General features: G+C 33.4%; 2 protein-coding genes across 2 annotated transcripts; one reads left to right on the plus strand and one right to left on the minus strand.

Moving 5' to 3' along the window:
- Window positions 1-216: 216 nt before the first annotated feature.
- Window positions 217-9329, minus strand: LOC128181516 (histone acetyltransferase KAT7-like). Its single transcript, XM_052849942.1, has 13 exons — window positions 9189-9329; window positions 7958-8063; window positions 6549-7013; window positions 6146-6228; window positions 5586-5672; window positions 4796-5002; window positions 4016-4213; window positions 3823-3912; window positions 3526-3666; window positions 3297-3390; window positions 2634-2780; window positions 2040-2146; window positions 217-1689 (listed from the first exon to the last, which is right to left on the minus strand). The coding sequence occupies exons 1-13, from the start codon at window positions 9201-9203 to the stop codon at window positions 1570-1572; spliced, it is 1860 nt and encodes a 619-aa protein (XP_052705902.1). The 5' UTR covers window positions 9204-9329; the 3' UTR covers window positions 217-1569.
- Window positions 9330-10650: 1321 nt separating this feature from the next.
- Window positions 10651-18944, plus strand: LOC128180657 (mitoferrin-1-like). The gene is made up of 4 exons (XM_052848794.1): window positions 10651-10953; window positions 13537-13756; window positions 16518-16574; window positions 17802-18944. The coding sequence occupies exons 1-4, from the start codon at window positions 10831-10833 to the stop codon at window positions 18359-18361; spliced, it is 960 nt and encodes a 319-aa protein (XP_052704754.1). The 5' UTR covers window positions 10651-10830; the 3' UTR covers window positions 18362-18944.
- Window positions 18945-19400: the final 456 nt, after the last annotated feature.

Genomic DNA, 19400 nt, shown 5'->3' on the forward strand with positions numbered 1-19400 from the left:
TAATAAAGTTAATACAAGTGACAAAACAACCCTAACATTTAGAATGAGATTCTTTATGCAACAGTGCTCTTTATTTTCTATTGCTTCTGAATTTTGATACATTTACATTTTCTATTCTTAAACATTGTTTATGTTTATACTAAGAGAAAAAACCAAAATAGGACAATAAAATAATATTTCTTTTTAAACAAAAAACAAATACAAAACAAGCAAGGATTATTTTAAAAAAAATCACTTTATTAAAAATGATAGTTCAGTAACTTTGGAAAAGAAATAGGGACAGGGTTTTACGCTACAGTTACAATCAACTCTATGTAACAACAAGTACATTTTCAACGAAATGGTATACTACTCACATTTATAATGAAGACTGAAGAATGTAATAAATATTACTTATTATCACAAGAACACTGAACAAATGTCGGTAAATGCATGTACAATGTACGTCTATATACATTCAATGACTCACTAAAATTCCAAAGAAATTCCCAGTTACAGAATTGTTCATATTGCAAAAGAAAGAAGTACGGTACTGGAATATTACTACTCATTCTTTCAGTGTAAAAAAAAACCCACCCAGTTTATTAACCATAACAAAGAAACATACACTTGATGTTCAAAAAATGAGATTTAAATACTTTCAAAGTCAGCATTGATTATCATTTATATAGCAACCCTCAAGGACTTTGTTATAGCTATTAAAATATTGATACACTTTTTATGTAAACTTAAAAAATTAAAATTTAAAAAGAGAAAACATTTAAAACAACTTTTGAAATCAATGTAGTTATTCAAACTACAATTCTATGACATCGTATCCTGGCATGGGATAAAAAGTATTTTAATATATATATACAAACATATACCGGTAAATCTTCTGGTACTTGAAATCAAAAATCCTCAAAATTGCACTCATCCTAATTTTGTTCAGCATTAAATTTTCATTTTAACTCAATACACTTCTGTTCAGTCATATTAAAATTTCACTTTGTAATACAGTGTACATGAAATAACTGTACACAATCTAAAATCAAATCGCATGCACGGGAGTTCAGTCTCACTTTGTAGACCGGTACATGCATAACTCTGTTTATATTACTGAACACAGCAAGCATTGTCCCTCTCACATAAAGACGAACATTTTACCTTACACTGCTACACAAAAACATGTGTACCAGCGGGAGAAATTGGATAATGAACAAAGTGTTCACACGCCTTGCAAGTCAATACATTACAGGTTCTTGAAAACAAATGAAAAGCAATCTCTATTTTTTTTTTCTCTAAAGACTAAAACTAATGAATTTACAGTATGTACAGTATATACAAATATTTACACAATATTTTAACAATATGCAATGTACAGGTAACTGAACTGGCCCCAGTGGCCATAAAACTTAGACGAGCTCACTTTTGATCTCAGTCTCACTTTAACAATAGGAATTATGGTGGAAAATTGAGACTGAGATCACAAATGAGCTTGTCTTTAGTAACAACATAATAAAAACAAAGATAACATGGCACAGCTGGCTTCATCTATGAAACCTCTCCTCCATCCAGAGTCCTTCATCACTACGCTTGTTGTGGTGCGGTCCGTTTATTGTGGGGTATCCACTTCAAACAGTTTGAATCAATGGCTCTATTGTCTGTGGGTCTCTTGGCCTTCTTCTCCAAGAAATCTTCGATCAGATCCTAGAGGACAAATTGTAATGGGTTATCAGTTGTACTGAGGACTTATAATATTTATCTGAGCACAACAAACCATCTATTGAACTGATTTGTTTTATTATGAAAATTAAATGCATTTGAAACCCTTCCATAACTGAGATACATGAATATGTATAACAATCCTAGTTATAGGTATTTATATTCGACTGAGATCTTATTGTTTTGATTTAAAACAAAATGATTTATCAACAAGATATGGTTTACAAATCAAGCATTTATTTTTACAGGAATCACATACCGCTATCTGGCACTGTTGATCAACAGAGCTAGTTTTTGGTACGTTTGATTTTTAAAAAAATAGAATTACATTGTACCTGTCTCTTAAGTACTAAATGTTTGCCCTTCCAGTACTTGAGCATGCCCAGGGCCTGAAGAGTGCTGACAATGTCGTTAGCATTAATGGCTGTCTCCTGGCTCACATCTACAAGATTTAACATCAGAAATTTATATCATGAAAGATAAACTGTTAGAGGAGCAAAACACACATCTACAAGACTTAAGGTGGTATGTGAAATCTGTCGATATTAATGTGGATTAAAGTACATTATAATTAAAATACTTTCACCAGTTTAGAATTTTCAAATTTTACAATGTTTAACCAAAAAATAGCTTTTAAAAATATTTAGAGAAGTAAAAATTGTAAAACCCGAGCGGGATTCGAACTCATGACTTACAATTTGTAGTAAACCCTCTAACCCACTGTGCTACGCAGTAAGGTGAGAATATTGAGAAAAAAAACTACTAATATAATTGCACTTCATGTTTTTGTTTATTTCGATAAACATTACATTACAACATGTAAATGTCCCATACCACCTTAATATCAAATGATGTAAACATCATAACAGCTGAACTGGCAGAGAACCAAAACACACATTTGATACACCCGCCTTGTGCGCCCTCCCTACCTTTGATACAGATTTCCTTGCCCTGGTACTTATGGAGGTACCCCAGCAGCACGTCCTTCCAGTAACTCCTGTAGCTGATGAGACCAAGGTCAGACAATGGTCGCTCGGGCGAGCCGATCTTGTTCTCCGTTTTACTTAATAAATAACCTACAAAATTGCAGACAAATTACTTTTGAATACTTGGCTTTATTTGTAAAATAAAAACATCAGTTATTATATAAACTGATCATTAATCATTTATACATTTTGAAGGAATCGATTACAATCTGTTTTCATCGATTTATGATCAATTACAACTGGTATTCTCCTAAATAGTTCATTATAATTTGAATACAACATTTAGCAATGGGTGCCATGCTTGATATGAATAAATTAAAAGCAATTTATTTAAAAAGTTTAATGAAAACATGTTTATACAAATGAGTATATCTTAATCTGCTGCTTTAATCTGATTGCAATTAGAGGTAAAATGCATTTCAGTTCCGACAAAAAAAAAGGATAATAAAACAAAAAATAAATGCATCACTTACCTTGATATATAGTATACATATACACTGTAGATTGTATGAGTTGTAAATCCTTTTTTAATTGATTAAAGCAAACTATATGGTATCTTATACATGATATCTTATACTATGAAAAAAATTATCATTAAACACTCACTGAAGTCGATCAACATTTTCCCATAGCCCTGCCTCATGTACTGGGGCAATGTCAATATACAGGACACATTGTAGTTCAAGAAACTATTCTTCTCCTGTTTAAGAAAAAATAAAACTATTAAGTTTAAAACATTTATGATTTAGTAACAAATGAGATGCTTAAATGTGTATGTAAACAATGAAACTTTCAACAGGAAATGATGCAGAGAGAAATCCACAGATTTGCTAACCTTGGAGAAGTAGCCGATTATATGACACCCATGATTGTCATTCTCCGTCATGACGTAAAACAAGAACGGTTCCACATCAAAATACAGAGTCTTGTGGTCTAGGAACAGCTTGGCCAGTAAGCAGAGGTTCTGACAGTAAACCTACAGAAGTACATAGCTTAATAAGTATAAATCTGCAGACTTGCAAACTAATAAGTTGCATCCTACAATCCAAGAAATTTTGCTAACTTTGGACCAAACTGTATAATACCATCTTATTTTTTGACTTTTGAATGAAAAGAGTATTGTTGTTTCTACCTTGTTTCTTTTTCCATCTACTTCAAACATAGAAATATTTTTGTTTCTGTAGATTTCATCCCCTGGTGGATGTCTCCATACACATTTTGCCTTGAAAAAATAAAAGAATGATTTTTTTTATACATTCAATTCACAAATTTTCACAATTTTAATCCACATCCTCATATTGGTATACATATTTATGTTATCCTACCATGTGTCTCCTGAGAATTGTGGAAGTTTTCATGTACTTGAGACAGAACTCGCATAGGTAGATTTTGGGCAAGCGGGCATACTCCTCAGGGTAAGGGCTGGAATACCATGTGGACATTTCGAAGCGGCCGATCTCCAGCTTTTTGATCCTGTACTCCTGCAGGTCATTCCTGGAGTAGTGGGTAGTAATCTCATGCTCCTGTAGAAATTTATGGTCATAACAATTTATTCTGAATTCAAATAAGATTACTTGTATGCATAAAATTAGGAAGATAAATCTGTGCCTGATTTTGATTTTGTAAATTAATTCATATCATTTTTGGATTGGATGAGTAAACAGAATATAATAAATGATTTTATTAGTGAATGTGCAATAGTTAACAGGATTTTTATGGCTAACTTTTTAAAAGCACACAGATTACTGTTATCTCTTTCAGTAAAGCCTGTTTTCAATTCCTTAAAAAATCAAGTACAAAAACTCTTTGAAAAATCAAGGAATCAATATGAAACAGCAAATTTCAAATAGGGAATCAAAATCCATTGATTAGGTGAGCACATGTCCCCACAAAGTCCCTATATATATATATATATATATATATATTAATTATAATATACTTTCTCTGGTTTAATACATGTATGTGTAATTATTTACTCTGAAAAAAATATTTTCTCTGAAATAATTTTTCAATAAAAATTGTAAATTGATTTCAAAAATGACTTAAGTTTGCCTACATAAATTCAAAATGACTCCATAATAAAGTGTCCCAGAGCTTGCTCTTACCAACACTTCACAGGCCTTCGCCTGGGCCTCCTTGAACAGCTTCAGATCGCTCTTGGACGCCAGACCCTGGAGCAGTGGTTCCCTGGCTCGCTCAAAGTTCTCCTTGTGTGCACGGTGTTTCTTCCTCAGGTCGTCAGGAATCTCTTTGAATTTCTTCCTCTCGTCTCGTACTGCTCGCACTTTTTCTTTCTGCTCATTGGTCTGAACCTGGAAAGCAGGTATGATTTTAACTTCAATGTTTTAATTTCCCATCTGAGCTAGGATAAATGATGCATTTTATTTAAGATCAGACCTGTTTCATTGTTTTAAGAATTTTTCAATATTTTTGATTTACTGGTAACTAAACTATACAATTTAAAACTCATTCCTAAAGATTTCCAAAACACAAGAAACCAGAACATTTCCTGATGAACAACATCCATAATTCATATGTCACACAGCATAAAAGATTATTCAAGTGAGTTTTAAAATCATCTAGAGTTAAGTAATAAAAGGACTATCTAAAATCGATAGGAATATCAAGTGTCTTAAAAAGAAATACTGTGGTTTCATTAATATTCAAGGGTATCAATTTTCGTGGTTATAGGGAAAATCATAGTTTTGAGGATACGGAAGTTCGTGGCCAGTAACCCTATCAATACAAAATGTTAATAGAAATTGCACCTCAATGAACATTTATTTCGTAGATCAACTTAACAATGAAATCCACGAAAATTGGTATTCAACGAATATTGATGAAACCACAGTAGATAATTCGTTTACAAATAAATGTTGCGATTTTGTGCCCTACCAATCGTCTCATATCTCTCTTTCCCGAAGTTGTCTCCTGGGTTTTATCCTTTTCTTCCTGCTGCTTCTGACGGTCATCATATTTTTTCTATTTCGGCAAAAACAAATAAGGTCAGACACTGAGACATGTGATTCATAATCTTGCATCAGCATGTTATCTTTTATTCATTTCGCTGAAAATATGCATGCTCAGAATCATGAGCAGGAATTTACATTTATCCTGCATTGTGTAACTTTTGCAACATGACTTGAAAATGTACTTTTTCGCAATTAGACCAAACAAAACTTATTTTTCACATATTATAGAAACTATTTCAGCAATTAAGAACACACTTTCGGTCATAAAACTACCAGGTACTTTTAATTTTACATTCTTGCAATGAATAACAATCATACTGTATGGCTTAGAAAAAACAATGAAAACAGAGATTAGAATTGATCAGAAATTAAAAGACTACCCAACACTTTCATTAACTGTTTTTCCATTGTTATTTATCATACAATCAACTGCACTAGCTTTAAAAGATAAGCTTGTTTACAAGTTCCAATAACCATGGATACCTTGCATTCATCGGCTGAAGTGTTGTGATAGAGGGGACACGACGCTAGTGTTCTGTGAGTCTCATGTCTTCCAGTTAGATGACCTTGGGAAAAAAAAAAAAAATTCTGACATATTATTGATTATACAAGATGTTAATTAGCACATTTGCCAAACAAAACCCCATCAAAACACAGCAAACATAGAATTTTTACACGTCAATCCCTTTTTTATGAGAATTCCTATTACCGTACAAAAGATTAACCTAAAACTGAAAAATTCAAATTTTTCTCTTCTAACCCCTCCTTATTCTTTTTTCAATAGATCATTTTCCCATTCAATTCCTTATCAACTTGTCCATGTAATTACTGGTTTCAGATACATGTTTTACTAACATGAATAAGGAACTCTTTCTTGACCACTTACCTTTAGAATCACAACCGGGGAGTGGGCACTTTGCATTACTCTCATTATAGTCCATGTTAGGGGTGGCCCTTTTCTCTGTCCACATGGACATTAGGCCGTCCTCTGAAGAGGACTCCATTGTCTGTTTTTTAGAAGACTTCCCTTGTCTTGAGGGTGTGGGAAACTTTCCCCTGGGCGTCACAGTTCTTTCACTTATCCCACTCCTGCGACTGTCCTTTCCGCGACTGTTTTTACCGGAGTCTGATTTTCCCTTGCCTGGGCTATCACTGATTGCCCGGTCAGAGTCACTAGAATTACCACTAGAGCGAGAACTGTTGGTCTTGCTCTTGTTCTTGGCTGCACTGGCCGTCTTGCCTCGACTGGATTTGGGTACAGGTGGTTCACTTTCTGATTCTGATAAGGACTCTGAGAGATTCTTCTTTCTTTTCTTCTTTGGTGGTGCCACTGGATGTGGAGAATTCAGGCCTGTAGATGAAATAAATAAAACCATGTGTCATACAAACAGCTTGTTCAGGTTTTTTATGAATCACTGAGAATTGACAAATTAAAGGATTATTATTTCAAAGAGACCTTTCTCCAGGCTTCCTTTAATAGTCTATTGGTTTAAAAGTGAAGTGATAATGCTACTGAGAATCAGATATAATACCAGTTGCAAATGAGCTAAAAATATAGTTCTGACCTACAGGATCAGACAAACCAGACAGATGTTCAATACTGCTACATTTGGCAATTGGTTTAAAATTTGTTGTTAAAGTAATTACCAGGTAGGTATTATTATGTATGCTAATTAAATGTCATTTTCTATGCAAGTCTAAATCTACCTATGGCATGAAAAATGGCTAAAAATTGTTTACATTATAGTGACAATTTATTTTGCTAAGAAGAATACAAATAAATGCACATAAATTGACTTTTGATATAGTACGGTACACGAAACAGGCTTGAAAACAACTCAGTCAATTCATAAATACATAGTTAACTTCTATGAATATAATAATGATATATACAAACCATGGCCTTTCATAGATCTCAAGAAGAAAAATCATGTTTGTATACAAATTAAAATTAAATCAAAACTCTCTGGGGGTGAACAGTCAAATGAAACACTGTCATAGAAAATAAACATCTCTGTCCCACAAACTGTGACAAATACCATTAATAACAAACCTAACTATGTGACCTTTTCAATTAACACAGCAGTCTGAGCAGACTTTTAAACTATATGACCTATTTAAATCAAATTAATGGGTCACATCAGGGATTAATTTAAGCTCTGGGGGGAAATTACTACACGTATCTTAGAGAAATTGGCAAACTGGCTAATCAGTTTACCCTACTGAGTGTTGACATTTGATCCCCCCGGGGAAGGTCCCTTTTGATTTCAGTTAACGGGTCTGATGTTTTTTTACCTGCAGCTGACCTCCGTGTGACCCTGGACTCTGCCACACTCTCTGCTTCACTGTCCACCACAGAACCCTCACTCTCCTCAGACTGAGAGGTGTCTTTCCCTCCTCTCTGCAACAAAAAAGAAAATTTGAATACAAGTAAAGAAACTCAAATGAAATTTTTCTGGTGAAACAAGACAAACATACAAGAAAAGCATAAAGTTTTTAATAGACATAACATTTCATTGATTCGCATTCTTAGATGGTCTTTTAAGAATTTAATTCTGTTGTTTCAAATACACATATAACCACACTACTCATAAATAACCATAAAACATTTGATTTGGGGATTTATTTTCTTTGAAAACATTTAACAATTATTGCCTCATTGCACTTAATTCATTCTGATCATTTCGTCAGTCTTATTCAATGGGAGAAATATTGTGACCCTCTGGATGCATTTGATTTTAGCCTTTTTTAAACACCTGAGCACATAAATTAATCCTGATTTTTTAAAATGATTGTCTGAAGTTACAAGCCGGAGTACAAGCCCCATTGGTTGACAAGATACAGACTTTCCAAGGAAGCCTAGGTAATCTAAAATTTAGGTTATGATGAGGATATTTGAACACCAAACGTGAATAAAATCTACCAATACGTTCACAACCAAACAGTAAACTGCACCCAATACTGATAAATGAGTAATAGTGTCCAGATTTGAAGACATGGTGTTCAGTTATCATTTATATTGAAGTAAAGAGTTCAAGGAATGAGGCTACGTCATACTTTGCATAAAATCTGTGTTTTTAGGTCAAAAACACTTTGTTTACCGCTTTGTGTGACTTTTAAGGGTAAAACTTGACATACTTTTTCTTCAGAAAAACTTTATTCAATATGAACAAAAAATAAGTCCAATTTGGTAGGTAAAATAGGTATACCATTCTGGCATTTAATCGCCAAATGGGAGTCAAACCACCAAATGGGGGTCGGTGCCCAACCTGATCAAAGCTGAATTAAATCACGGAAATGCATGCATAAAAAGTCGACTATAGTATAGATCTATACAATATTGGCGTTCAGTATTGATGAAAATATTTCGAACATAAATAAACTTTCTACAAAAAAGAGTCTTAACATAGAAACCAACTACCGACTAGTTTTTCTAGTTTTGTTTTTGTACAAGATTTATGAAGCCCATTGCTTTAGATACATAGCTACTATACGGGATGAAGACTGAGGCTTATACCACTGTTACCTTCCGTTTCGTCATATCCACTATAGTATACAGAATGTAAAGCGGTCTAATGGAGTTTCAATTTTCAAAAATTAAGGCATTCTATGTTTTTCATTCATTCAATTAGTACAATATTCCGCCGATAATTCACTTCCGGTTTAAACAGCGCCTCCTATCACTTTTTCCGATCCCGATGGAAAATAATTAATGAAAATTTATCTGGTGGTTTGAGAAGAATTCTACTTTACTTATTAATTTTCCTTATTTTAGACGAGTTCAGGTTAATAGAAGGTGAGGAGAAAGCATGTAGAAATATATTTGTTTGATAATTTTTTAACGATCCATTCTACCAGAGACATGAATATAAAATAACGTCATATGTAGCTGATTCTATATTTGCTGCATTTTCCTGATTTGTAAATAAGTTTAAAAGAAGATTAGGGAATAAGATGGCGCAAATTCCCATTCGATTTAGTCGCGAAATACAATTTTGAATTTATTTTTCCCAATTAAATCTATTCAAATATATTATAATACAGGTTTGCAAAAGCACAATTTCTAACTATATTCAGTTTTTGATATATTTATCAACAAAAAGATAAGAAAAAAATATTTCCTGAAATTTTGATGGTATCAAACCCATAACATAATATCTTAATTAAATCAGGTTAGCTTATTTCAGGTACTCTAACCACTGATCCATTTCAGACACAACAAATTAAGTTGTTTTAATATTATGTGGGACCTTGGCCACGAATTTACCGACTTGTATTATTTTTTCAAAACGTTGAATTGTCGGGGCACAAAATGCCATTTTAATGTTTAGTGGGTCATCTCTTCACGTTTTTTGTATTTTGAAATCGTTTTGTTCTCCATTAGACCTTATTTAGACTATGAGAAAAATATGGAGCACACCCACTCTTTAAAAGAAAACGCATTGCATGAAGTTTTAAAAATTGACACTATTTGTAGGTTTTAATATGTATACGCCTGTTTGAGTCAACATATTCCAAGTATTGAACATATTTATAAGTTAAAAATCAATGATATATTAAATATATATTGAATTTGTTTTAAATGATTTTTAAAAAAATTATCAGATTTATTGATACTTTGATTTTTCAGTGGCTTGTCCGACCGTGTATAGGCATTTTACACCCCTTATCCACCCATCTTCTTTACCGTAAAGATTTAATTTGATCAATAGTGAATTTTAATTTTTTTTTATTAATATGGCATAACGTTATATTGCGTCGTTTTTAATTTGGGGGGGGGGGGGCTCATCTAAAAAAAAATTGACAAGCAAAAAATAACAAAAACAAAAAAAAGGATCAATTTTATATTTAAATTTAATAAAAATCTTTGCTGCGAGAAAAAGTGGGGGAAGGGCATGCCCCGTACCCTTCCAGGTTCCCCCACCGACTCCGATACTACTTGCCTGGCTGGATAGAAGACTTGTATTTTACTTCCGGATTGATCTTGTCCGGATTTGGTTCTTCGTTTTATCGGATGTTTCGCAAGCATGGCAAGGGGAGAGTGACTAAAATTGAGAACAAGTGGTCTGTGAAGAAGTTAGTGAAGATTTTATCGTGATTTTGAGTGTGGAAAGTTTTGTTCTCATATGGTTTACCTTATGCATATGTAAACAAGGCTCACATATGCAATGGACTACGAGGATCCATATGAGAGCCTTCCACCAACTTCCACACCGACGACGCATATGTTAGCGGGATCGGCGGCTGGAGTCCTAGAGCACAGTGTTATGTACCCCGTGGACTGTGTGAAGGTGTGTGTTACAGTGGGAAATGACCCCCAGAGAAACATGGGGTCAGGGACAGTGCTGGGTGTGGGACATCACCCCGGCCCTACACGTGTCCTTAACCTTGTGATAAGCCTTACGTAATGTTTTAAACTCCTCATTGATAAGAAACACTGCCCGACGTCTCATCAGTTTAACACATCAACATTCTAATGATTCATTCCTGATAACTTTGTTAACTGTTAAGTGCAAGTCGTTAACGGTACTCAAACTAATTGCTGTTATGTTAAATGTTAATACCTCATATCACCAAGCTATAACTTATTGCTGTTATGTTAAATGTTAATACCTCATATCACCAAACCCAAAGGTATTTGGCAATACCTTTTGTGACATATCTTTGATTTCTGAAAAAATTTACACAGTAGTCGCCAACTCCAGAATGAGTTCATTCTCGATATGATAAGTACATTATTTTGTTATAATGAGTTTGTAGATAATTTCTTGTAGATAATGTTTAAGCAAAAAACTTAGTTAAAAATTATTTCTAGTAGTTAATTATCTTATTAATATGTAAACGGTGTGACTGTTGGACCGAGAGCAGATTTAACACAGTGCAATTTTTGTAGAACAAAATTTATTTGAAAGGCACACAGTATGATCCGCCTGGTTGCCTACTCAAATCATCAGCCAAAGTTTAACTAAACGTCACGTGCTCAGTGTACATTATGACGTCATGTTTCGGATGTAAATCATACACTTTTTGTCTTCGGAAATAGCCGAAGAGAGTTACGTGATTCCGAATTTTTGTTTATTTCTTCTTTCATTGTTCATCAATAAAATTCATATAAATGCCGCTGTAATAAAATTGGATACTTTATTCAGTATCTAAAAGATCAGTTCCTTGACGTTAATGTTTTTAATCTCCACCTGATAATTTGATAAGACATACATAGAACAAGTCGTGTTTCTTGATTGAAGCACTATTGAAACTTATCTGGTTTCCTTTTTAATTTCTTTTAATTCAAATTACCTTCTAATGAAACACTGGAACTTATTTCATCGAGTTTAGGGGCAATAAACATCAAAATGTACCAGTCAATCAATGATCGAACTAACTTTTTAAAAACAAAATGGCTGCCAATATGGCGGCGCCCAGGGCTGGAAGAAATTTTTTTTGGCCTTAGTACCCCTGATTTTCTTATATATACCAGTACGTGTTACCATTAATCCTCGCTTCGCTGCGCTCGGTATAATGAGTTATCATTTGTTTCAGCTAGGCGTTACTATTCTCAATATTATATTACATTTATTGATTGATTGTGAGGGAGATATGAAGATTTATTCTCCTAGTGAAAATCATATTTCTTAAGGGCAACGCCAAAGGGAAATATGATTTTTCTGGGGGAATATATCTTTATATCTCCAAAATGTTCATGCAATAAATTGTTTTATTAAAATAATAAATTTCATATACTCATCGAAGGTCATAATTTAGAATACTAGTACATTGAGTTCTTGTCGTTTTTCGCTTTTGTAAAGCAATAATGAACGAAATGTTTACCTGTTTCTTTTTATGTTAGTTTTCTGATGTAAAAGGCATTTAAAACGACAGTTTTTAGAATTTATCATTCAATTACATTGTATGCCCATCCTCAGGATTTTTCATAGTACGCATGGAATGAAAAATCACATGGCTTTTGAAGGGGTAGGATATGATGAATATATGGCAATGACAGGAAAATATGAAGTTTTATTGCCCTGACACATGATTGTCTAGAACCAATCAGCTAACATGTTATATAGAATTTATTATAGTGACGGGGAGGTATAATGATATGAGATATATATACGTTATTCATCCTTACCCTTTTTTAAAAATTGTTTTAGGTTCTACTTTGTACAGAAAAGTTCTTTATAGAGAAATATGTCAATTAGTCAGATGTCAGTTTGATTGATAAAACAAAATCCTCACCAAAATTTTTATGTAAATGCATTAAAGATGCAGAGACAATAATATTTAATGAAAAATGGGATGGGATGGGGGCATGGCAAAATACTTTAAATGCAATGTTGTTACATTACAAATAATTTGCATTTTTAGAACAATGTGACAATATTCAAATTGGTAAACTGTCCCAAATAGTCCATTTATATAAAGTTAGTATGTTAAATTGTTTAAACAAGTTCATTATCCAACTTTTGCAAGTTAGATATCTTATACTGATATATTATCTCAATAAAACTAGGTATCTAATTTGCTTTAGCAAGATTTTAAACTTAATAAGGTTGAGAAAGCTTCGCTGGATATTATAATGAATTTAAAAGGTCAAAGTTTTATTTATCAAAGAGAATAATAGTTCATATTGAATCAGATTTTTTCTCTCATGCCTCAAGAACTGTACTGAGTAATTCCTTATATCCATCAACGTTGTTTCATTTGATCTTTCTTTCTGTATTTTTATTTCATTTTCAATCTTAGAAATAATTGATAGATGTTAAAAACTTAAATGCAAAAATTATATTGTACCTATTACTTACATGTGTACAGTTTAAGTGTTCTTTAAATAGATATAACTGTGTGACTAAAGTACCGTGAATTTTTTTCAGACACGTATGCAATCTCTGGTACCTGATCCAAAGGCTGACTACCGCAGTGTACTCGATGCATTTAACACCATCATCCGCCATGAGGGGATGCTGAGGACGATGAAGGGGGCCCCCATCGTTGTACTGGGGGCTGGACCGGCACATGCTTTCTACTTTGCGTGCTACGAGTTTCTGAAGAAGAATCTGAGCGGGGGTAAACAGGGCAACCATTTAGCTCACGGTAGGTCAGCAGTGTGGAGGTAGAAGTATAATGTCTTATGGACTGTACATTATGCCACATATGGTTGATGTTTATGCAGCATATGGTTGCTGTTGCTTTTGTTGTCTACATTAATTTTATTAACAAAACAGTATCGATTCCATATGATCTAAATTTTATGGTTAAGTCTATTGTACATTGTGTTGAGTGCATTGGAAGTAGTACTAGTACTTACCTGAACAATTATGTATCACATCAGATAAACAAGCAGCAGCTGTCATAATTGATAATTGGAATGTTTAAAAGCAAGAAAAGTTAGTTTTACATGTTTATTTTCTCAATGCTGCGTAATCAACATAGTCCATGAAGAAATTGTCCCCCCCCCCCCCCCCCCCCAAAAAAAAAATTGGATGCATCGATTCACATTTGAGTCATACTATCCAAAGAATGTATGTTGAAGAGATTAATATAATCTTGAGATTAGTTTTTATGACAACAGACAACTTTAGTTAGTTAATTCAAGTACTATTACAGCACAGGCACCGGCCCATTTTTTAAATGATCATGTATGTAAAAGCATTGTGCAAGTATAAAGGCTTGATTCTCAGAATGTCTTTATTCACTGAAATAAAAGCAACAGTCTAGAATGTATCTGGAAATCTTTTCCTTCCAACAAATTCAAAATATGTACATGTTTATCATTGGCAAAATCACTAAAAAAGTTAAGTTTTAATTTTATATAAACATATCAATTTATCATCTATGTAGAATGACATTTTGAGTTAGAAGGGTGATCACAAATAGACGCAATTCCTTTTACTTCCTGTTCTATAGATTGACTGTTAAAACTTGAGGCAGGAAGTTGTTTACTATATGTTCTTTGTAATGGGTCAGAGGTCAAAGATCATTTCCATGACGATATCATTGTTTGGGCTGCTAGTTCTCCTTTTATCTCATTTTGCCTTCCTTTTAAATCCGTGCATGTGGTCACTCCTGTCTTCACTGCTATATCTGTGTACCTGTTGCTTTTCATATGGGTTGTCATCCTCTTATACAAATTAATGGAAAAAACTTTCTTTTTGCAATCTGTAAAAAAAAGTAGCCTAATATATATATTTTTTTAAGGTTTTTGATCCTCAGCCTCAAAGTATTTTTTCATCATTATTAAAATGTTATTTGTCGTTCAAGCTTTATAAATGAAATAAAATAAATGAATATTTTAGATGCATTTTTCTAAGTTATTGGAAATTTCTCCTCAATTAATATAATAGAATAGACATACAAGTTGAGATTTAAAAAAAAAAACGATGATTGGTGGCTTGAACTCCTTTACCTACAGTGTAAATGTAGTAGATCTCTGTGGCTCCACTAAGCCAAGCATTTCGTTGAATAGCTGAGTGTAATACTAACACTAGAAAACCAATTAAATTTGTCTATATTAAAGGCAAATTTATGGTACAAATAAAAACAAGCATTCTGAGAGTATTGCATAAGCAATACATGTCCCCTACCGGTTTGTATTATTCTATGAAAGCTTCCAAGCACACAACTATTTCAGAGCTATTGTAAACGAGATGTCATGCTTTAATCAGAGATAAAAGAACAGAGGAAATTAAAACTATATAGCTGATATAGAAATTATATACAAAATAGGTAAAATAATACTCTTTATTTCATCTCCTGTAATTTCGCCAAGTCTATTCTGTATTCGCTGGTAAAAATTTGTGAAAACAATGCACTGTTATGCACAATATCATTTCTTACCGTCTTCTGTACCCCGAATCAAACCAAACAGTTAAACAGCCCAACCTGACAACGAACCCGATTGTAATAATACAAAAAAAAACCCTGCCGATTAAATGTACAACACAATGTTTGACACTATTTTACAGAATTTTTTTGTTTGTTAGAAATGATAAAAGGAATGGTACAAGTAACGCACGATATTATTACTGACTACATACTGGCCTCGTTTATTCAGTACACATCGAACCCGATAACGAACCCGAACATTAAAAAATTGGCATATAAAAAATTAATTTTCTCGAAAATATGTAAATCAGACGCTACAAAAACTTGATCTGTAGTTTGACATTTTGAAGCTGTTCAGCAAGTTTCATAATATTCCTCAAATGCATAAAGAAAAAAAGTGTGGAAAACTGAAGTGGGACAGACAGACGGAGGGATGGACGGATGGACAAACAGACGGACGGACTGACAGACACAAAGGAAAGCTATAGTCCCCTCCGGTGAAACCGGTAGGGGACTAAAAATATGGATGATTAAGCGTTATCGAACATTGCTGAGGATCGGAGAGCATTAAAATTGTTATTTTGAAATGAATGGCTGTAATGCAATTGCTCCAATTAGGAGTTTTTAAAAAGCTTAAATCCTTTTAAAAAATGATATGAATAACATAAGCAGTAAACAAAATTTTCTGATATTAATCATGGCATTTATTTCATGTTTGTTACTGTAGATTCCTTATTTTATTTGAGTATTTAATTCCGTTTTTGAATCAAAACGCGAGAATATAAAATCGTGAAAGCAGAACTTTTATCCTTATCTCTTATAATTCTCATATCTCAGAAAATTAAAGGAAGATTTTGAAATCCGCGAGCGGTGCTTCTTGCAATTTTACGCGGATATTAATTCCTCGAGTTAAGTATTTAGGTAACCTGCTTCCCCCTGAAAACCATATGTTTACCACATTTCTTTTTAGTTCTCCTTTATCCAATTTTTTAGTCATATTTCTATGCGTTCAATTTCTATGTGTTTTCAGGTTTAGCAGGTTCAGTAGCCACTCTACTTCATGATTCTGTGATGGTTCCTGTTGATGGTAAGTTAGTTGCCACAATTTTTTAAAGAGTCAGATATCTCTTCTCAACACAGGTATGGCTCAAACAAAATAAATTAACGCAATCACTGTATATCTGCTAAAGATCTATAGAATAAGATACATTTGCATTCTATTTTCTGATTTGAACATATTATTTTGTATACATATATATATATATATGTATAAGATACATATACTTGTGAATTGTAATTTCTAGCTGTTAGTGTACATATAACTTTGATTATCTTAATTTGGATAAGTAAGGAAAGCAGTTTTCTGGCTTTAATTTAAATTGATTTTTGAGCATATAATGAAAGTGTACAAATGTAATTTTGTCTTAAATTTCATTTCTACTCAAAATCCTACAGTTGACAGATGACAATTTAGACCTGAAATTTACATGAAAAAAATGATAGATTTTAATTCTAGTCATTTCAATGCCCTACAATGTCCTTGTTAGATTTAAGGGATGTTGATAGACTTTTACAGTTTATAAACAGTAGCCCTGGGGGTGAGGGTTTAGGAATGCATTAGCATAAAGATTAGGTCGATATTTAAGAAAATCAATGAAAAATGTAAAATATACCGGTAATGTATACAGCAATGTTTAATGTACGCAGACACGTAATTTTGATCCATTGATCCATGTAATTTAATGATGTGCTTGGAGCAATATTTCAGTAACTGTGTATATTTAGGTTTACCTTAACTTGTAACAGGGGGAAATGAATGTGTTTTTCATTGGATAAAGCAAGTCTGCAAAGTGCAAACAAAATGCAAATGACCAGATGTATTAATCATATACATGTATAGTATTGATAGTGTGTATAGCAAAGAGAATATCAAAATGAATTTCAATGATAAAAAATGTGCAGTCATAAAATCAAGCAGTGGCATAGTTTTTATTTTGTGTGTGTGTTTTTATTTTTTTTTTTCTGTTCTTTTTTTATTTTGTTTATGCTATTTGAGATAAAATATCATCCTCATCAAAGTCCACAATGTGAAATATGTACCAGCTAGTATATGTTACAAATGTACCGTAATATTTTCCTTATATAGCGTCAGTTATTTTTTGCGACTTGCTAAACAATGACAAATATTATTTCTGTGTATTGTATTTTTTGCAATGTGAGTAATGAATAACATTATCATGAAAATAATGGGAAACACGGTTTATCATGCTTTTATATTGCTATTTCTGATATTTATCTTTGCAATAAATTTCAGTGGTGAAGCAGAGAATGCAGATGTTTAATAGCCCATATACAACCTGCAGAATGTGTGCAAGGACCATTCTGAAACAAGAGGGCATGTTCGCTTTCTACAGGAGCTATACCACACAACTGACTATGAATATTCCGTTTCAAAGCGTTCACTTTATGACTTACGAGTTCATGCAAGACTGGCTGAACCAGGGCAGGAATTACAACCCAGTGACTCACGTGGTGTCTGGTGGTGCTGCAGGAGCTGTGGCAGCCACAGTGACGATGCCGTTAGATGTCTGTAAAACGCTCCTCAACACTCAGGAGAGATGCACGAGGACTCACGCATCTTACATCAATGGCATGGTGTCAGCGTTTCGAACAGTTTATGAGTTCCAAGGCATTCGCGGGTTTTTCAAGGGGCTCACAGCACGAGTGATATTTCAGATGCCTGCCACGGCGATATCGTGGTCGGTGTATGAGGGCTTCAAGTACATTATTACCAAAAAGCAGTCTGTGGAAGACGCCCTGCCAAAACGACTCTCTATTGGATCGGCGGCTTCTGCTTCCTCACATACAAAATAAGATTTTACTTCTTTTTTTTTAAGCTTTTAGGCCTGAAACTTAAGGTTAAAGATTGATAAGTTCAAAACCTTTATGTTGTCTTTTTGATTTTAATTTTTTTTTTACCACTGACTAAAAAAACAAAGCCTTAAAAAATAGCTTGTTATATACCTTGAGCTTCAAAGAAGTTTATCAAAATGCATCTTGCAGATAGGATCATATAAAGTTTAATTAGTAAAATTGAATTTCCAAGAATCCTTTTCAAAATCAAGGATTATGCTTTTAAAAGAATTAGTAAATATCAGCCAAAAAAAGAAGAAAGAAATGATGTTTGATACATAGTGAAATTTCCAAGTTCTCATCTGCAAACCCATTTTGTGTGCCAATCCAGCGATAAGTTTGGAAGAATTGAACATAGTCCCCTCCATTGTTGGAAACCCATGGCAATGATGCTTCTTGTTTTCTTCAACAGGAAGTGTTGGTTGACATGGATTTCCAGCAGTGTGTCCCTTCTGCATTTTATCATGTTACACCATTGCATGGTGTTGCATGTTTAAATTCATCAGCTTAACATCCCCCCCCCCCCCCACATCCAACCCCTCCCCCCCCCCCCCCCCCCCCCCCAAAAAAAAAAATGTCTACACTGTTCAATAAGCCAAAGGCGCACACTATGTGTTTTGGAAATCAGGGAAAAAAAGGAATCAGAATGGTGGAGGAAAGTGAAGTAAAACAAGTGATGGAGATATGTGTATTCAGTAAATTCAAGGAGGAATTCTTATTAAATTCAGGAAAATAGATTTGGGGATTTAAAAGAAAAAGGGATCATCAATGGAAAATTGATTTGTTTATCAACAGAGAAAATAATAGGAAAAAAAATTCAAAGGAAAATTTATTTATGGAAAAGTGAGTCATTCATTTTGGAGAATTTTTTTTTGTGCTACGTCATGTTAATGGTGTTGTCAGTGGAAAAACCTCTGCAATGCATAATTTGTGAATTTCCTATGGGCCGTGGTATGTCAGTGAGACAGAAGCCTACATAACACGATCTCAAGTTGTTTTG

Source organism: Crassostrea angulata, chromosome 4 (genome assembly GCF_025612915.1).
Source record: "Crassostrea angulata isolate pt1a10 chromosome 4, ASM2561291v2, whole genome shotgun sequence".
NCBI lineage: Eukaryota > Metazoa > Mollusca > Bivalvia > Ostreida > Ostreidae > Magallana > Magallana angulata.

What these genes read in the sequence shown, in the direction of transcription:
- LOC128181516 (XM_052849942.1), bottom strand. An exon ending in CGAAGGCCTGTGAAGTGTTG is followed by an intron (nt 4,214 to 4,795) that starts GTAAGAGCAAGC and finishes AAATTTCTACAG; the next exon opens with GAGCATGAGATTACTACCCA. An exon ending in TAGATGGAAAAAGAAACAAG is followed by an intron (nt 3,667 to 3,822) that starts GTAGAAACAACA and finishes GTACTTCTGTAG; the next exon opens with GTTTACTGTCAGAACCTCTG.
- LOC128180657 (XM_052848794.1), top strand. Translation starts at nt 10,831, where the DNA reads ATGGACTACGAGGATCCATATGAGAGCCTTCCACCAACTTCCACACCG. An exon ending in GGGCAACCATTTAGCTCACG is followed by an intron (nt 13,757 to 16,517) that starts GTAGGTCAGCAG and finishes ATGTGTTTTCAG; the next exon opens with GTTTAGCAGGTTCAGTAGCC. An exon ending in TGTGATGGTTCCTGTTGATG is followed by an intron (nt 16,575 to 17,801) that starts GTAAGTTAGTTG and finishes AATAAATTTCAG; the next exon opens with TGGTGAAGCAGAGAATGCAG.